Source organism: Sebastes umbrosus, chromosome 12 (genome assembly GCF_015220745.1).
Source record: "Sebastes umbrosus isolate fSebUmb1 chromosome 12, fSebUmb1.pri, whole genome shotgun sequence".
Taxonomy (NCBI): domain Eukaryota; kingdom Metazoa; phylum Chordata; class Actinopteri; order Perciformes; family Sebastidae; genus Sebastes; species Sebastes umbrosus.
This window is the reverse complement of record NC_051280.1, coordinates 1,237,307-1,257,978: the sequence shown is the minus strand read 5'-3', so window position 1 is coordinate 1,257,978 and position 20,672 is coordinate 1,237,307. Positions and strand designations below refer to the sequence as shown.

The 20,672-nt window shown below is 43.5% G+C and overlaps 1 protein-coding gene across 1 annotated transcript in view; it reads left to right on the top strand.

Moving 5' to 3' along the window:
- cdh12a (cadherin 12, type 2a (N-cadherin 2)) overlaps positions 1–20,672 on the top strand; it is a 56,564-nt gene that overhangs the window by 17,265 nt on the left and 18,627 nt on the right. Inside the window, exons 5-7 of the mRNA XM_037788593.1 lie at positions 9,007–9,126; positions 15,626–15,793; positions 17,655–17,842. Of these exons, the coding sequence (XP_037644521.1) occupies positions 9,007–9,126; positions 15,626–15,793; positions 17,655–17,842 (476 nt within the window). The remainder of the gene's footprint in view (positions 1–9,006; positions 9,127–15,625; positions 15,794–17,654; positions 17,843–20,672) is intronic.

Here is a 20,672-nt window from a genome sequence, read left to right as displayed (position 1 = left end):
GGACTGGTTATCAGCACATATTAAAGGTTTGTGCCAGTATTTATTATGTTTGATTAACGCTAACGGGCAACGGTGTTTATAAACTGCAGCTCAGAAAAGATCACGTGTGTCATGCCTTCATGTGCACGTTCATATGCGCGTGCAGAAAATGAAACTTCGAGCAACAGCTTCTGTGCAGACCAATCCCCACAATATACTGGTGTGATAAGATAAGATAAGATGAACCTTTATTAAGGTGTGGAAAGGGGGCACTGGTGTTGGTGAGTGGGGGACCCAGGCTGTCCTGCTGAGCTCATGGGGGTTGGTTGGTCAAACCTGTTGAAAAACAGTTTTAGCTCATTTGCATGTTCCCGGGTCCCCTCAACACCAGGGCTTGTCTGTTTGTAGCCAGTTATCTTCCTGAACGCCCCCCCACACACACACACACACACCTCCCTGGAGCTGTCGGCCTGTAATCTCCCCTCCAGTCTGTCTTTGTAGCTGTCCTTTGCCGCCCTCAGCTCCTTCTTCAGCTCCTTCTGGACAACCTTGGCCCCCTCAATGTCCCCGGCAATGAAAACCCTCTTCTTCCTGTTCAACAGGGCTTTAATGTCCCCATTGATCTGGTTTGTTGTTGGGAAAGCAGCGTACATTTTTGGTGGGTACGATGCTCTCCTCACAGAACCTGATGTAGTCCGTGATGCAATGGGATAGTCCATCGATGTCCTCACCGTGGACCCTCTCAAACAAATCCCAGTCTGTTGACCTGTAACACTCCCTCAGCTCCTCCTCAACTTCCACTGACCACTGTTGAACAGTCCTGTTGGCGGCGGGCTGCCTCCTGACAACAGGCTTGTATGTTGGTACAAGCCTTATGAGGTTGTGGTGTGATACGCCAAGGGGGTGGGGGGGGGGAGAACAGCGGCGCTGTATGCCTCCTTAATGTTGGCATACAGCAGGTCCAGGGTCTTATTGTGTCTTGTGTTACAGGTCACATACTGGTTGAAGTTAGACAAACTTCAAAATATCCGTTGACGACGATGAATGCGCTGGGGTGCCTTGTCTGTAATCCCGCGACGGTGGAGTGGATGACGTCACTCGCTTGCGCCGCCACAGCACTCGATGGGATGTAAACAGTAACTGCAATGGCGTGTGAGAACTCTCGAGGGATATAATACGGCCTCAAACTCACAGCCAGCAGCTCCATGTCCAGGGTACAGATGCGCTCCTTTACAGTGATGTGTCTGGGATTACACCATCTGGAGTTTACAAAGACAGCAAGAGCTCAGCCTTTCTTCTACCGGTCTGTTTGTCTCTGTCAGCTCGCACCACCGTGAAGCCCTCCGGTTCCATTAAGCAGTCTGGTATAATCGCATTTAGGCATGTCTCCGTAAAGCACAACATACTGGACTCTAGGTATTCCCGTTGGTCTTTCACCAGGGCTGATAGCTCGTCCGTCTTGTTGGCCAGTGATCTCACATTCCCAATGATTACTGAACGCAGGACGGGTTTAAATCTCCTCCTTTCCCTCGAGATTGCGCCGGCTCTCATTCCCCGTCTGTGTGGCCGTAACTCGGCAGGTAAATCCTTCGGTGGGTCTACTACTCGGTCCCAATGGGCGAGGAGCGCTTCAAGCGAATACACTGTCCGTTGGCCGCCGATCATGCCCGCTGGTCTGGCTAACTAAATAAGACGGCTGTGAAAAAGGAAACTATTTACACATAGTGTGCAGTATACTATCACTGACAAAAACTAAGCGCAGTAGAAAGTTATAAGTCACGAAAAAGTAGCAAAAAAAAGACAAAGAAAGTAGAAACACGGAGAGCTGCTAAGACAGGCTGCCACTCGCAGCAGCGACTAGCAACCAATGGCGCTCCTCGTAGGCGCACATCGTTTTAAAACAAGACGATGATATAGTCTCTCAGTCAAGGTTTAGTTACGACTCCGGACTAAAGCGAGATGGAAAACAATGGATTGACATGGACTACTGATTAAGTATTGAATTCATTAGCTGGGTATACTGGGCAATATGGATGCTCATCTCAAAGTAAATAATAACCATCAAGAATGGGCCTGATGCTGCTGATAAAATTCATAATAGTATCATTATCTATAATTTACAGGTGCTTCAGTTTGTCAGGAGATGCTGGATCATCAGCCAGTACAAGCACAGACTTTGCACAATATTATTAGTTATTTGTAATCAATGGAAGTTCTTCACCATATGGTTGCCTTGTGCATCATATCTTTTTGGTTGTCATATCCCTATCTACATTCGGACATCTTACACATGAAGATAAGTGAGATTCAACTCCAATGAGAACATGACACTAAAATATGCATCAAAGTTAGGGCCCCCAAACGTCTAGGGCCGGCCCTGCCAGAGGGTCGCAAAAGCATTAAGCCTGGGACACACCAGGAACGTGATTCACGTGTCGGGTGTTCACACCAGCTGTGTTTTAGCTACGTGTCTGCTGCTGCTGCTGTCAGCCCTTTCTTTCTAAATAGAGTTTGCCTTCTAATGACCATTTCATTTCATTATAAATATAATTTATATTTATTTTAGACAGAGAAAGGTTCAGAAACGTGTTGAAATTTGTAAATAATAGTAATAATCCACAATTAAAACTCCGTACTATATTCATTCATGGAGCTCTGCAAGTCACTGCATGTTCTAGAACACTGTCGCCACATATTTCAGAATAAAAGCCTTGTGTTAAAAAATGAAGGAATTCTGTCTACAGAAAAAACACTTGAGGGCTTTTATTTTGAAATGAAAAACTGTAGTAATGTTGCTGGTATAATGTCAATATACAGTCAATAGATCACCTTCACTGTCCGTGACATATTCTACAGATAGAGACATTGAAACTGTAGTAATGTAGCTGATATGATGTTAATATACTGTCAATAGATTACTTTCACTCTCTGTTGTTGCTGTGAGACCTCTATTCTCTAGAAGAGACACAGCTGAGACACGTGTCTCACGCAGGCAGTGTGGCTGCTCTAACCTGTTAACACGGATGCCAAAATAAAAAACAACAGGTAACGCAGCCGCCACGCACTGCTCACGTTCCTGGTGTGTCCCAGGCTTTAGGATCCATCCTCAGGGGACCTTGAATACAATAAATGTCGGTATTGGTTGAGATATCCTACTTTGGCATGTGTTGGATGGACTGAGGAGATGACATCATCGTCCTTGGGGATCAACACTAGAGGGAAAAGTTCATTTGTTGTTGTTATTGTATTTTTTAATTTATTTATTTTTTATATCAAGAGGATTATATATGTGTTTATGTGAGAAACATTAAGTTCATTATTTAAGTTATAGAAACCATATGTGTTTACTTCTGCAAAAGTGAACAATGAAAAAACAAATTCAAAAATTGAAGTGCACAAAATTTGGAAACCAGATCATTAATTTGTACATTTTGAAATGTTTAAAGAAATGTTTGCCTGTAACCAACTGTCCTCCTTGGGAGTGTTTCAAAGTGGAAGGAGCTGAAATGATTTTGGTTCATTGGAGGAAACTAAACAACTGATATTCATATTCAGAATTTTATTTTCTAAGGTTTTTGGTTCAGCTTGGACATATTATGTTGTATCTGCTGCACACACACACACACACACACACACACACACTAAACCAGAATCACTGGCCCATCTGTCAGCTAAATGCCATTACTGAGAGGTAATTTAACAGTCAAGGTCTTTAGGCTTTAAGCTCTTAATGCTTCAGCTGAGGCCTAAAGTGCTCTAAGAGAACACAAGTGTGACCCCAGTATGTCTCTGTTGCAGTGAAATACAGCAGCAAACATATAGAAGATTAGCTATGGTAGCAAATAGCACAAGTATCCATATGATAAAAACATAATCCTATCTATGAGGAACGGACTGCTAAGAATAGCCATGTTTTCTCTTTTCTTTTTTTTTAATTCTCTTTTTATTGAGATAGACGAAAAAAATATTTTATCATCTCCTATACATTTCTTTTCTTTTTCAAAATAACCTTAATAGTTAACAATGAGGAATATAAAATAAAATAACTGATTTCAAGATGCTATTCCTGAATCACATATACATACCCATCCGTATGTATGCTGCTCTCCATATTTACCTTTTTATATACAAATATATCTAGACATATATTTTCCTATATTTTCATATTCACATATGCATATACACATATATATACTTACACGCACCTACCCATATACTTCAACATACATACCTGCACATACCTATCTTTATCCTTCCACACATTTTCAATCAGCCTTTTAAATGAACTAAAGAAAAAGGAAAACACAAAGAAAGAAAATGAAAAAGTAGAATAGAAATTCTACAAATGTTTCCAGTATAACAAGTAAAAGGACATTACAATATCTGTAGCGGTGAACCAAGGGGTTCTCACATTTGCATACACTGTTATATAAAGTCTAATCTGATTGGCGATATAAACTGGGAAAAAAAAGTTAGTAAACTTGTGTTTGGTCGATTATTTCTCTGTTGTTACAATGCTAATGGGCATTGTATTTTACATTGTTGGAAAGCCTGTTTATTTACCTTCACAATGATGCATTTGTGGGATGAGCAGCACAGTTGATTATGTGGGTAGCGCCCAAGAAAAATGTTCCAAAATGCTCTGCCAATGGTAAACAGTGTATTCTCATAAGGCTACCAGGAAGCCTGCAATGACTGCCCTTCACCGTCAGGCCCATTTGCGCTGGTGTCGACAACACAGACAATGGAACCTGAACATGTGGGGGAATGTCATGTTCAGTGATGAGTCCAGGTTCTGTCTGCCAAAGTTGGATGGCAGGGGTCAAAGTATGGAGACGACGCGGAGAACGCTATGCTGATTGTTGCACCGATGGAGTAACAGCTTTTGGTGGGGGCAGTGTCATGGTGTGGGGGGGCGGCATCTCCCTCACTGGCAAAACAAGGCTTGTCATCATTGAAGGCCATCTCAATGCAGTGAGATATCGGGATGAGATTCTGCAGCCAGTGGCGATCCCATATCTCCACAATCTGGAACCTAACTTCATCCTCCAAGATGACAACGCTCGCCCCCACAGAGCCAGGGTTATCACAGACTACCTTCACAATGTGGGAGTAGAGAGAATGGAACGGCCAGACCTCAACCCAATTCAACACTTGTGGGATCAGCTTGGGCGTGCTGTACGTGTTAGAGTGACCAACACAACCACGCTGGCTGACCTGCAACCAATCCTGGTTGAGGAATGGAACGCCATCCCACTGCAACGTGTGACCAGGTTGGTGACCAGCATGAGGAGGAGGTGCCAGGCTGTTGTGGCTGCGTATGGATCTTCCACCGCTACTGAGGCTCCTAACAGTGTATTAAATGAATAAAGTGTAGCCAATATGTCTTGTTTGTTCCTTGTTACTGACAGAGAGTTCAATCATCCAATCCACCAAACAACTCAAAACAAGAGTCAATACCAACAGGAGAATACACTGTTTACCATTGGCAGTGCATTTTGGCAATTTTTTCTTGGGCGCTACCCACATAATCAGCTGTGCTGCTCATCCCACAAATGCATCACTGTGAAGGTAAATGGCCCGCTAGATATTTTAGAAATGCTACTGTGTTGACCTTACAGGCCTCTTTTGTTAGTGAGAAAATCATTAAATCATCAACGGGTGGCTGTGGCTCAGAGGGTAGAGCAGGTCGTCCACCAATCGGAAGGTTGGTGGTTCGATCCCCTGATGTCGATGTGTCCTTGAGCAAGACACTTAACCCCAAGCTGAGGTGGTTCGGGCAGATGCCTGAACCACCTCAGCTGGCTCCTTTCAACACAAAGGAGCAGCGGCTCTACTCCGAGTCCCTCACGGATGACTGAGCTTCTCACCCTATCTCTAAGGGAGATGCCAGCCACCCTCCTGAAAAAAAACATTTCTTCCGTTTGTACCTGCGATGTAGTTCTTTGGGTCATGACCCAGCCCTCATGACCATAGGTGAGAGTAGGAACGAAGATTGACCGGTAGATCTAGTTCTTTGGCTCATGACCCAGCCCTCATGACCATAGGTGAGAGTAGGAACGAAGATTGACTGGTAGATCGAGAGAGCAATACTGCCCCCCCCGCTGCTCCGATTCTCCAGCCAATCTCACGTTCCATTGTCCCCTCACTCGCCAACAAGACACCGAGGTACTTGAACTCCTTCACTTGGGGTAAGGACTCATTCCCTACCCGGAGTAGGCAAAAAAAAAGTCTTACACTCAAATGTGAACGCAAACCAATACTGAGAGTCTGGGTCTACTAGGACACTGCGAAATGCATTGGCCAAATCATCACAAGTTTCCTGCTGGAACTTGTGAGAGTATGGTGTGTGGGTTCAGCACTATGGGTGCTTGTGCATGTACTGCTGCAGATCTTGGTTGATTTTCTGGCCTTATCGTTTCAACGGGAAAGATAGGGCATCTTACTGGTGAGAGTGCACATGGGATGATGACTCCTGCCTTTATTAAATACTGGTGTTATCCCTGCTACTGCCTCTGCTTTGAGAGGATATTGTGCCTGACATGGACGATACGTGCTTTTAGGTGTCACATGGAGAGGTTCAGCCCCTTTAACTAATTATCGTTAGCCTTTGCGGCACTTCCCAGAACTCTGGCAAATCAATGGTTAACTGAGAAAAATTTGCCCAATCCTTATGTTTAAATGAATCAACTTGTGCTAAAAGCACGATCCGTTTTCCCACCAAAGTGCTCTGAAATGGACATGTCTATGTGAATATTTACTTCCTTCTCCCTGATCCTCCCATGTACAATCCTGTGAACACTGAGTCCCAAATCTCTCCATTGTACATAATGTGTTCTGGCTAGAGATACATGTGCTGATGAATTATGTACCTTAAAGAATTTGGTTACCGAGGGGGTCGGCACAACCGTCAATGCCCACATTTTATTATCCAATGCACCCAGTCGTTAGTTATGAAATCATTTACTTTCCCTTCCTTTAAATTCTGTGTCTGCTCCCTCAATAACTGTGGCTCATCCTCTGTGTAGGATCTGTTACAGTCTCTTGCCCAGTGGTCAGGGTCTCCTCCTCCATCTCCAGCATCCGTCCTCCCAAGGGCCTGCACTGCGTGATCCTGTGCTCGAAGGGGGTTGGGGGGACCACCGCGTCCTCTGCCTCCCTCCGTTTGTTCCATTCAGAGCTTGGAGCAGTGCCATCTGGAGCCTGTCATTCAGTTGAGTTTTAGCTTGCTATGTCTTTTTCTCTGAGACTCTCAGATTTTGTTCAGCGTGGATGGCGTGATCTTCCTCTATCCCAGCCTGCACAATGTTTGCATAACTGCTGGCTGATTTGCTCATCCATACTTTCCAGGAAACAGTTCGTTAGTAGTTGTTCATATGGGGAGTCAGTCTGAATGAATGGTCTGCCACCATTTCACCAGGCTGCTGTTTGGAGTCGTTTATCTCTCCCCATCTCATGGGAGCAGGAAAAGTTGTTTTAATTCCCTCATAGAGGTTCTCTACCTGTCCGCGATATCCAGCACCAGCTGCACCCCAGTTATAACGCATGTCTTCCTCCAGGCCAGTCTCCTTGTACTCTCCTCCCTTTCAGTTTCATGCTCTGAAGTATAAGATTGGGTATAGTACGTCTCCTGGAGCTGCCGCATGCTTCCCCGGGAATGTGGTACACTGAAGTTCTGATCGGATCTTGCACATTATGCCTTTAAAGCCAAATTTAGCGAGATATAAACCTGATGATGATGTCATCAGTTCATGCAACAGAAATCCAGCAGTCCCCCTGTGCTCTGTGCACAATGGTGCATGATATCATATGGAATTACAATGAGCCACACAGTAACCAAATTTGCAGTTCTAAACAACGCTGCAGTAGGCGACAATAAATACTACAGGAATGGAGTCAATAGAGTTGTTACATTCAGCTGTGTATACATTGAGCAAGTGACAAGGCTACTGCCAAGAGCCTTGGCAGAAGGAAACATCTTTCAAAGCTGTGCAAGGCCTTTTTAACTCATCTATGAAAGTAGATCATTTTTTACAAACATGATACATTTTTACCAATATGTTTATGATTGTGTCAGTCATGATTAGTCATGATTCTACTCTTTCATGTCAATATGGTTAAGGCACGTCTACCTATAAAATGGTTCAAAGGCTTCAGGTGCTACTTTTGCCAGAAAAGTTGGAGAGAACTTCTTTCACTCCTTGTACTAACTGTGCTAGACCAGGGGTCAGCAACCTGCGGCTCTGGAGCCACATGAAGCTCTTTAACCCCTCTCCAGTGGCTCCCTGTGGATTTAAAAAAAAAAATAAAAAGAATTAGTGGAAAGGAAAAGTAACTGTTTTTTGTTTACATTTTCATTTTTTTTATCATTGTTGTAGGTCTATGGTACAAGGGTACAATGGAGTATTAGGGCCACATTGAGGAAAAAAATAGATCTGAGATTTCGAGAATCAAGTCATAATATTTCTAAAATAAAGGATAAAGTCATAATATTATAAAGTAGTAATTTTACGTGTTATTTTATTTTTTTCTCGTAAAGTTAAGACTTTATTCTCGTAACATTACGACTTTTTTCTCATTATATTCTGACTTTATTCTGTAAATCTCAGATGTTTTTTCCCTCAATGTGGCCCTAATACTCCGTCGTACATTTGCTCTTTGGCCCTCACTGCATTAGACTTATATACTATATACTTACACTATAAACTGTGTCACCTTCATCACAATGATCAGATGTGTTCGTAAAACACGGTATTATTACACGCTCTGCCAAGCCGACAGCAGCTGTGCATGTGAACATGATGAAAAGCAGAGTCTGAATCTCATATTTCAAAACAGCAATAATCTTAGATGGAAGAAAATAACCTTCGGTTTTCTCATGAAAACAACATATTCATTTTGTTATCTCGAAAAAAAGTTTCTTGTGATCTTGATTTTTAATACAAAGACAAAGATGTAGTGTTCTGTTGAGAAGGGAAACACATGATGACATAACCTGTGTATATGTGTGTGTGTGTGTTTGTTCAGGAACCTATGTGACACAGGTGACTGCCACAGATGCCGATGACCCCACATATGGCAACAGCGCACGTATCATCTACAGCATCCTTCATGGCCAGCCATACTTCTCTGTGGACCCCAAGACAGGTGAGATGACATTTATGTTGTCACCATTACAACTATATATATATATATAGACCATGGATGTATTAAGAGACCAATGTTATGTGTCCTGCTCAGAGGACGCCTTGTTGTGATTAAAATGAGCTTGTAGCTCGCTGTCTACCTCACTACGATAAGAAAGATCCCTCGTTGGTGTTTTAACAACATTTCGTTTATGAGTTATTGATCCGGGAAGTTCAAATCTGTCAATATTTCTCCAACTTTAGTGAACTAATTTAGTTCAGTTCTGCATAACTCTTCCACGATGAAAAAGTGAATAAACTCTTCATCTGTAGAACGGTGTTGAACATGTTTACCAGTATTATTTTGGCCCGTGGTACACACATTCACCAGGGTGTTAATTATCTCCTCATTAGGATTGCTGATACTAGATTTCGTGCTGACTCGCTCATAGTGACACACACGTCTAGCAGCACCAAGATCTGTACGGATAATGACCTAAAACACAAGACGGCAGCAGCGCCGTGATGATGTCAGATTTCATTCCATATTCTCAGAGTTTCATTCCATATATTCATGATTTCATTCCATATATTCAGGATATCATTCCATATTCTCACATTTCACATTATATATATAATAATTTCCTGAACGGCATGCCATTATATATATACTGTATATATATATATATATATATATATATATATATTAGGGATGGAACGGTTCACGTAAAAACTCTGAACCATTCGGTTTAATAGTCATGGTTCTGGTCGTGTATGAATTGTTCGTTTCATTTGAAATAGGTTATGAGGCCGATTGTGTATTTTTTCATGTAGAGTTAGGCTTCTGTTTATTGTCACACTACAAATGGGGAACAGCCTCACAGTTTTCAGTCAAAAGGGCATGCGCAGAAAAAAAGACTTCAAATAAAATTATTGGGGGAAAAAAAATCCTCAGTTGGCACGGATAAAGCGACGAGTGCGGCTGTCAGTCAGTTTTGGAAATGGCGAGTGGACACGATAAAGTCCAGTTAGAGGATCCACCAGCGTCGTTTCTCTCTGCTGTATGGGAGCATTACGGATTTAGTGTTACCATGAAAATGACGGAAAGAAAGTGTTGGATAAAACGGCGACTGTGTGTAAGCACTGTGCAACACGTGTGGTGATGCTAGCGGCAACACTACAAATATGATGAATCATTTACAAAGACATCACCCCGGCTTGTCTGTCGTTAGCACAAGGAGGAGAGAGTCGGGTAGGAAAGAGCAACTGCTTCTCCCCGCAGCATTTAAACAGCCTCTACATGCAGACTCAGACAGGGCAAAAAACACAACTACATCATCGGGGAGGTTTATAGTGAACGATATGCAGCCTTATGCAGTCGTGGAGGACGCTGGATTTCAGCATATGATTAACGTACTTGAGCCCCGCTATAATATTCCCTTCCGCCGACACTTAAGCAACACAGTAATTCCCGAACTTTATGTACAGACACGACTAGGAATTGAGAAAGAATTGTCCAACACAGCCTACGTAGCTCTTACTACAGACGGATGGACATCCAGGGCGACTAAAAGTTACTTAACTGTGACTGCCCACCACATCACTTCAGAGTGGGAAATAGAAAAATCATGTTTTACAGACGCTCCCCTTTATGGGAGCCACACAAGTGAGCATCTCTCTGATGCACTGACACAAGCAGTGACATATTGGAAACTAGAGAGGGACAACAGCACAATCCCTGTCATCAAAGACAATGCAAGAAACATTGTGAATGCAGTCAATGAAACAACTGGATTGGGGCCACAGATTGGGTGCTTTGCACATACTGTTAATCTTGCAGCCAAGAAGGCAGTTTCACTAAACCAGGTATCCCGTCTCCTGGGGGAGGGTGAGGAAGGTGGTAACCCTTTTCCATCGCAGCACAACGGCCGCTCATGCCCTGAAAACCAAGCAGGAGATGCTGGAATTGCCAGTTCACAAACTACAACATGATGTAACAACGCATTGGAACACCATCTATGACATGTTGGAGCTTTATGTGGAACAGCAGGCTGCCATCTATACTGCCCTGATGGACAAGAATGTCAAGAAGAATGCCAAGGACATTACCGTCTTGACTGACGGTGAGGTAAAACTGGCAGAGAACCTCCTTAAGATTCTTAAACCTCTGAAGACTGCGATGACCCTCATGAGCACAGAGACATCCCCCTCTGTGTCAATGATCATCCCTCTGCAGAAAATGATATTGAAATCCATGGCATCTGATGAGGACAGCTCCACCATCAAAGATGTAAAGGCAGCCATAACTAAAAACTTGGAAGGCAGATACACATACCCTAATCTCCAGGTTCAAGTCCCTGCCTTACCTGGAGGAAGCCTCTCATCTGAAAATATACAGTGATCTCACCAAAGAGATGATGGAAATTGAAAAGCAGGTATTGTTTTATTTATTGTGATTTCTTTTTTTTTTTTTTTACAGAAGTAAATTTGATATAATCTTAATCATCACTGTTCTCTTTATCAAAGACAGCATATTTGCTTTATGCTTTATCAAAGACAGCATATTTGTGCCTTTGCATTCTCATTTTTCCCACTGCCCTGTAGAGATTAGTATATGTTTTGTTTCTTTACTGCCATGAATGTTTTTTTGTTTTAATATTATATTTGTGATTTATTCTGCAGGGTCAGCCCAGTGAAGCCCAGGTGGCCACTTCATCCTCAGCAGACCAAGAGGCATCAGAGACATCACCTCCTCCCCAGAAACAATCTGCCATGGCAGAGCTATTTGGAGAGCTTTTTACAACAGAGGAGACCACCACACCTCTGTCCAGCATCATACAGGAGGAAATGGCCACATACAAGGCCACAGGCTGCATTCCTGTGGATGCAGATCCACTTGCCTGGTGGAAAAACAATGAGCATAAGTATCCTCATGTTGCCAAGCTGGCACCACGTTACCTTGCTGTCCCGGGTACATCTGTGCCAAGTGAGGGAGTTTTCTCTACAGCAGGAGACATTAGTCACTGCGAGTAGATCTCGTCTTGCAGCTGAGAATGTGGACAAACTCATCTTCTTGCACAAGAACATGAAAATAGAATGAACAGAGCAGTGTTGATTAAAAAAAGGTATAGTGCTGGCTGACCTATGCTGCACTTTATGTTGATGGCCTTATCCTCTGTGTTTTTTTAATTATGTTTGAAATATCAGGGAATAGAAAGACATATGTTACTGTTATCTAAAAAAAGGTCTAGTGCTGGCTCACCTATGCTGCACTTTATGTTGATGGTCTGAGCCTACAATTTTTTTTTTAATTCTTATTTCTTTTTAATTAACACGGTGGCACTTTTTTTTTGATAAGAGGTCCAGCCTTAAGATTTGACAATGAAGAAGTGTTTTGTTCCTTATGTTAGCATACTTTTGTTAAGGCAAACCTTTGTTGACTTATTTTGCCAAATAAATGAAAAGCATGTTGAAATTGGAAATTGACCTCCTTGCTGTACCATAAATGTACCGAACCAAACCGAAAACCATGTGAACTGTGATATGAACCGAACCGTGGATTTTATGAACCGTTCCACCCCTAATATATATATATATATATATACAGTATATCTGTTACTCTGTGAACCCCACAGCTCACACTCCCAGCTGTCTAGAAAGCATGATATTCAACCGGTCATGACACAGTGAGTGGATCTGCACCTGAACACTAAAACAAGCCCTGAAAGGGACATAAAGATTTTCAGTTTGTTTTACAGAGATCTCCACCGAGCTATAATTACTCTGAACATAGAGAATCATGTTCCATTTTCACCCTGCGGAGCAGCATGCGTCACCCTCCTGCCCCCTTATAAGTACATACTGCATCAAAGATTAAAGGTGTAAGAACAGGCCAGGTTACAGTTAGGAGGTTAAAGTGTTGACATTATATCACAGACGTCTATATATTGTAGGGATGCACGATACAACTTTTTCAGTCCCAATACCGTTAGCGATACCTGGGCTTTGGGTATCGGCCGATACCGAGTACCGGTCCGCGCTGGGGTTTGTCCCGGCTGAATTTGTGATCATACAAGTTGTTTTCTCGTTTCTGCCACTTTGGATTTAATCCAATAAATAATCCAAACGTACACCAGCCGTACAGGTTAGGTTCCCCGGTTAGTGGTAGTAAACACAATATAGACTAACACCACACGTGAAGATTATAAGATAGCAGTGTTATTTTGACCAGCTCTCAGAGTTTAAGCAGTTTGGTTGATTTGTCGTATTCTTGCCCTGCTGCTTCTTTGGAGCATGTGGCTACATCTTACTAATTGCGCCTTTTAAGACATGAAACAAAGTTGGTTTTACTGGTGAAAATTGCAGAAGAATGTTGGAAGCCATCAGTAACTGTGACAAGTTTCATTTTTCAGTGATGAAAATATCAGTGCACTTGGACAATGCCATGTTGACCGAGTCTTAATAGGCGGGCAGAGAGTGGCTAGAATGAAACATTTGCAGGAATCCAAATAAAAAGAGTGGAAAAGAAGGCATCCCAAAAAGGTCAGCAGGAAGCCATTCTGGGAAGGAAGAAGTGATTTTTTTTATATGCTCAATTTGTGCACAAATCCACGCAGAAAGAGTCAATTGGAAGAGAAAAGGGCTTGAACTAGCAGCTAGAATGAGTTCCAAGCTTCTCTGCACTGACCTGTTCCCTTCCTTTTTACTGTCCTAATCAAACATTTGACACCGAACTTGCAGTGTGTGCTGTTGGGTTACCAGTGAAATACCCCATCCTGTAACTGTCTTCAGATCACCTCAGAACAACTAACTAACAAATCAAATTGACATAGACAAGGTAGAAACATCACTGTGCCTCAGAAAAATGTCACCAGAGGTGGGTCGAGCAGCCAAAAAGTATCCTCAAGTGAAAGTACTGTTGCTTTGTAAAAACAAGTACTCAAGTAGAAATACAAGTAAAATACCCACTTGAGTTAGAGTACAAAAGTGTTTACTGCAAAACAACTTGAGTCGGGAGTAACTTCAGTAAAAGAACAAATGCTGTCTCTTTCTCACTCCTTTTATTTGATTCGGATACGACCGCCATCATTTCAGTCACAGATGGTCTTCCTCAGGTAAAGAAGTGAACATATCATCTCCTGCTTAGATAATCTGCTACACCAGGACAATATTTCCCAGTCTATATCTATACTTTATTAATGAATTAATGCATCCCAGGAAGTTAGGTTTAAGCAACACAAGCACTTAGTTAGGATTGGGAAACGGTCGTGGTTGACGTTAATGTCAATGACTACCGACTCACGTTACTCATGGGGCTGATGATACCAACGAGTCACGTTACTCATGGGGTTGATTGTTTCACCCCTCCCTCTCGCCCTGCCAGACTTTCTATTAATACGTCACTTGCTCAGATTGTCCAATAACGCCACGGGTGGGTTTACATTAGAGTTAGTTGAAAGCCCAGTTCATCGCATACTGTCGCCTCTGTGCGTCGGTTTCCGATGCCGGGGGCGCTGCCCAATCTGCAGTATTTGACGAGTCGGAGTGAGACCGGGTTGTCTAATACCTCCACTGGCTCCTTTCAACTCAGAGCTCCTCACACTGGCTCTAAGGTTGAGCACAGCCACCCTGACTTCAAAATTATATTTTACTAATGAAAATGTAATTTCATACTGGGAGCCAGGTCTGAGAAACTAATTTATTTGAGTGAACCTGACATAAATGCGAATAGATTTAAGTTCAATACACTAAAAGTCAAATTATTTTAATAATATTTTATTAAAATCTTCTGTAAGATCTTTTTTTTGCCCTACCATTCAACCCAGCATTTTAAGTTACAATGACTTAATATTCCAGTTTAATTTTAAGCTCTTTCTCATTCATTTAAAGGTACAGTGTGTAGGATTTGGCGTCATCTAGTGGTGTGGTTGCATATTGCAACCAACTGAGTACCCCTCCGATCACTCCTCCCTTTCCAAGACAGTTTAACTGTGGGTGTGGTTTAATCGATTGACAGTGGCCGGCAACACAAGCAAACAACCCCACAAGTCATCAGATATCTCCTGGCTGGTACACAGAAATACATGACATTACCTTTTCCCAACTTAGTCGCGCCTACTTCAAACCACTGAGAAGAGCACAGACAAAACCAAATATACAGAAAATCTTTCATGTGAAATAATGAAATTTGTTCTAACTTTGGCAGAAAAAAAGTGTTTTCATGTTCAACCTCATTGCTCTTAGCAAGAAGCTGATTGGAAAAAAAGTTTTCAGGGCCTTTAAGCTCACCGTAGCAAATGGTGTGGAAAAACACCCAGCTGGGTTCCTGCTGTAACAATGTGCAGGTAAATACTGATAAGAGGGCAGTAATATGTTCAGGCCATTGTCATGGTGCCACACCAGAATGAATGAAATCCATGTAAACATTCCAGTCTACTGTATGTCTGTCAATCTCTCTATATGGAAGGCTAAATCATCATTATCATCATCATGAGTACTCTTTTCAACCCCTCCTCCTCTAGGAGTGATCAGGACAGCTCTAGCCAACATGGACCGTGAGGTGAAAGGGGAGTACCAGGTTCTTCTCCAGGCCAAGGACATGGGAGGTCAGCTGGGGGGTCTGGCCTCCACCACCACCATCAACATAACCCTCAGCGATGTCAACGACAACCCACCGCGCTTCACTAAGAGTAAGAAAGACTCAACAAGGATGTGTGATTGGTTGATTGTTTGGATGGATGAATGAGTCATTGATTTGTTTGATTTTAAGACAAATGAAAAAAAATAAGTCTCCATGCACTCACTCATCTTCAACCTCTTATCCGGGGTCGGGTCACGGGGGCAACAGCTCCAGCAGGGGACCCCAATCTTCCCTTTCCAAGGCCACATTAACCAGCTCTGACTGGGGGATCCCGAGGCGTTCCCAGGCCAGTGTGGAGATATAATCTCTCCACCTAGTCCTGGGTCTTCCCCATGGCCTCCTCCCAGCTGGTCGTGCCTGGAACACCTCCCTAGGGAGGCGCCCAGAGTGCATCCTTACTAGATGCCCGAAACACCTCAGCCGGCTCCTTTCAACGCAAAGGAGAAGCGGCTCTACTCCGAGTCCCTCATGGATGACTGAGCTTCTCACCCTATCTCTAAGGGAGACGCCAGCCACCCTCCTGAAGGCGTATGACCGGGTCCCACGGAAGATACTGTGGGGGGGTGCTGCAGGAGTATGGGGTGAGGGGGGCACTTCTTAGGGTCATCCAATCTCTGTACGCCCAAAGCGAGAGCTGTGTTCTGGTTTTTGGCAGTATGTCGGACTCGTTTCCGGTGGGGGTTGGCATCCGCCAGGTCTGCGCTTTGTCACCAATCCTGTTCGTGATATTCATGGACAGGATATCGAGGCGTAGTCGGGGGGAGGAGGGTTTGCAGTTTGGTGTGCTGAGGATCTCATCGCTGCTTTTTGCAGATGATGTGGTCCTGTTGGTATCATCGGTCTGTGACCTCCAGCACTCATTGGATCGGTTCGCAGCCGAGTGTGAAACCGGTGGATGCCTACTCCGGGTAGGGAATGAGTCCTTACCCCAAGTGAAGGAGTTCAAGTACCTCGGGGTCTTGTTCGTGAGTGAGGGGACTATGGAACGTGAGATTGGCCGGAGAATCGGAGCAGCGGGGGGGCGGTATTGCATTCGCTTTACCGCATCGTTGTGACGAAACGAGAGCTGAGCCGGAAGGCAAAGCTCTCAATCTACCGGTCAATCTTCGTTCCTACTCTCACCTATGGTCATGGTCATGGTCAGTCTACATTTTCTGTCTTAAATTGCACTTAAAGGGACTATTTGTAACTTTTTTAAGCGTATAAATGTAGCAGGTCGCCACACATGCGCATATTCGCATATGCGCGCTCGCGTGTGGCTGGAGCCTCGTCTCCGCTGCCTGCTCTCCTTCACTCAGAATGCGCGCGCGTCCTTGCTGTCTCGCTCCACCTCTAGACGTGAACGCGCGCTCACTCCACACTGCAGAAGAGTTAGTTTAACTCTGAGAATATCTAGTGAATGCACAGGAGACGTTTGTGCAGAAATAACTGCTGCAGCTCCTCCAGACCAACAGAGGTTTCCCGCGTCTTGTGAAGTGACGGAGCTCTTCAGAGAGTTACGTTACCCTCTCGTTACCGACCGGGTGCCGGTGTCTCCTCTGCTCTCTCCGGCTGCGGGCGGAGAGAGCAGGGAGACACGCTGCAGAGCCCCGCTGCCTCAGCCTGCACTTAGGCAGGAAAAGCCAACACTAGGATCAGATCTAAATCATGTTCATGGAGAGACCTTCGTCTGGTCAGCTAACATTACTGCCAAGCTGCTGAAATATAGAGTGATATTGTGCTTTTAGCTGACGTGTGTCGCCTCACTGTTTTGAGCGATGCTCGTTCAGGTATATTTAGAGCGAGCAAGCGCGAGCCCGACGCTGACTTTCGTAGATTTCATGGCCACAGGTGTCGCTGAAGCAGAAGCATTTCTGAAAGTTACAAATAGTCCCTTTAATTCGCTTACCTCTCCTCTGTCATCCTCTCAGGTATTTTCCATCTGCGGGTGCCAGAGTCAGCGTCCGTTGGCTCTGCAGTGGGTCGGATTCGAGCCCATGATCTGGATGCTGGCAGCAATGCAGATGTGAATTATGCCATTGTTCCAGGAGATGAGGGCAAAATGTTTGACATCATCTCTGATGGCCAAAGTCAAGAGGGAGTTGTAGTCTTGAAAAAGGTATTCACTCGTCATCAGCTGCACATTAGCTGCTTTTGAAACAAAGACATACTCTATACTGTACTGCACTAGCTTGATATGGCTGGCGTGAACTAATTGAGGTTCATGCCAGCAGACATGGGCGGTCTTAGGGTGTAATAATCTGAACCATAATGTGTAAATTCAGCATAACGTAGATAATTTGTCAGTTTGAATAAGTGCGTCTTCAGCTGTTTTTTAAAGGGGTCAACAGAGGCCACAGATTGATTGTCTACAGGAAGAGCATTCCACAGTGTCAGAGCCACAATTTCAAAGGCAATGTCACCTTTAGTTTTCAGTTGAGCTCTAGGGACAACCAGTAAGCCTTGGTCAGAAGACCTAAATGACCATTACCTAACCATGCAAAACTCTACATGTGGTCTACTCTACATGATATAAAGGCCTGAATTATCATCTCTGGCTCAAGATGTGAAACAGCAGATTTGAGTTTAGCAATATGTCTTAGATGGAATACATGTACGGGTCAGCGATTTGAAATGTTGATCAAAGTGCATAGACTGGTCTAATATAACTTTTCAAGATAAGACTGTACAGCGGAGAAGAGGGGCCCAATACACTGAGTAACCTTGGAAGCTATGCTGTCTGAAGCAATGATAAGGACCTGAGTCTTATCAGGGTTTAGCTGCAAAAAGTTGTTAGCCATCCAGTCCTTAATGGCAGTTAAACAATGTGCAAAACAGTCAGTTTGTCAGTCTCATCAGTCTTAAAAGAGACATACAGCTTGATATCATCAGCGTAACAGTGATACAAGATACCTTTAAATTTGCTAATAATATGACATAATGGAAGAATATACAAAGCAAATAATATAGGACCCAAGACAGAACCCTGAGACACAACGCAGGAAAAAGCATCATTTTCAGACACGTAGAGCCCGGGACACACCAGGAACATCAGGAGCGCGTGGCAACTGTGTTATCTTTTGCGCGTCTCAGCAGCGTCTCTTCTAGAGAATAGAGGTCTCACCTATGTTTGCCGCTTGCCGCGTGTCTCACAGCAATAACAGACAGTGAAAGTGATCTATTGACAGTATATTGACATCATATAAGCTACATTACTACAGTTTCGAAAAAATATAAATGATATTCATAATGAAATTTAATGGCCATTAAAAGGCAAACTCTATGTGGAAAGAAAGTGCCGAAAGCAGCAGCTGCAGCAGCAGAAACGCAGCTGACATGCAGCTGGTGTGAACACCCAATGCGTGTATCACGCAGCCGCCACGCGCTCCTGACGTTCCCTGTGTGTCCCAAGCGTAAGGACCAAGCGACACAGAAAAACTCCTCTCTGAGAGATAGGAGGGGAACCACTCCAGCGTGCTCCCAGAGACACCCACCCATCGCTTAAGCCTTTCAGTCAGAATGCTGTGGTCTACAGTATCATTGTGTCTGCTGTGTCATGGAATTTGAAGAAAATACGTTTCCTTCCAAACGTAATTGAAAATGCAGTTTAGTTGTATGGGAATGAAAATTTAGGAGACAGCGCTGCACTGCGCTAAACATGTCCAGCCTTGTCGCACAGCAGTTCCTGAAATAGTCACAACATTTAATGTTTTGTGTACAAGACACAAATTTCACATTTTTGTTATGATCAGCACAAAATCAATTCTTATGTAATACATGTAATTGTGAACCAGGGAGTATAAAGAGCGGCGAACGCCGCATAGGGATACATTTGTGTCTATGTACACAAATCAAATAGATTACATTTTGTGACTATTTCACGAACTGAACTGTGTTGTCACCAAATGTCTGCAGAGCTATTGCTTAAAGGACCAGCGTGTAACAATTAGGGTGATCTATTGGGAGAAATTGAGTATAATATACATTTTTCTTTAGTGTGTAATCGTTGTGTTTTCGTTACCTTAGAATGAGCAGTTTATATCTCCATTGGGAGCAGGTCCTTTTTTCACGGAGCCGGCTGCCATGTTTCTACAGTAGCCCAGAATGACTTGGGCTGGAGTCGTTAACGTTACTCGCTCTGGAGTTAACAACCATCACTTCACTCAGCCGCCGGGACACAATACAAGAAAAACACAGGAAACATTTGTTGGTCTGGAGGAGCTGCAGCATTTATTTCCACTGAACATTCACTGATATTCTCAGAGCTTAACTAACTGTCTTCTGTTCCGCTGCTCATATCCCCTGACTGACCTTGCTTCACCACTCACTTCCCATGTACACACGCTCTACACACTTACTCTGCTATTCTCCAAATGACCTACGCTACCTACTTACAACTGCTGGCTCTGGAAAGGGCCATTCACGTTTTTGCGTCCACCACAGTAGTTGTGCTACACGCTCCTCTGGCACACAGAGGAGGTTGCAATCGGTTGCAATCTGCAACCTCACCACGACATGTCAAGGTACCCTACACACTGTTCCTTTAAAGGGTAATTCTGACTGCAAAATAGCAAGTTTCTGTAAAAAAAAATATTATTTTAATTCCTACAGATCAGATACATGTTAACTAACTATATTATTCCATGATCTTTGATCTTTGATGATGAAGTTTGAAGCCAAGGCAAATTTTGCAAACACTAGCATCTTGCTAGTGATCTAAGAGTGGGAGGAATGTACTGATTTAGCTGGGATCCCAATCATTCTTCCTCTTAACCTTCCATTAAAGCAAGCTGTTCGATTAGATAATGCCTTGTACACTGGTGCATGCAAAACACACTCTCATGCACAGCCACTGGATTCCCCTGGTGATATAAGATCGGTGGTATATTGGAAGAATGGGGAAAGAAGAAATGAAGGTGTAGAGGGAAGCAGAAGGAACGAAAGAGAAA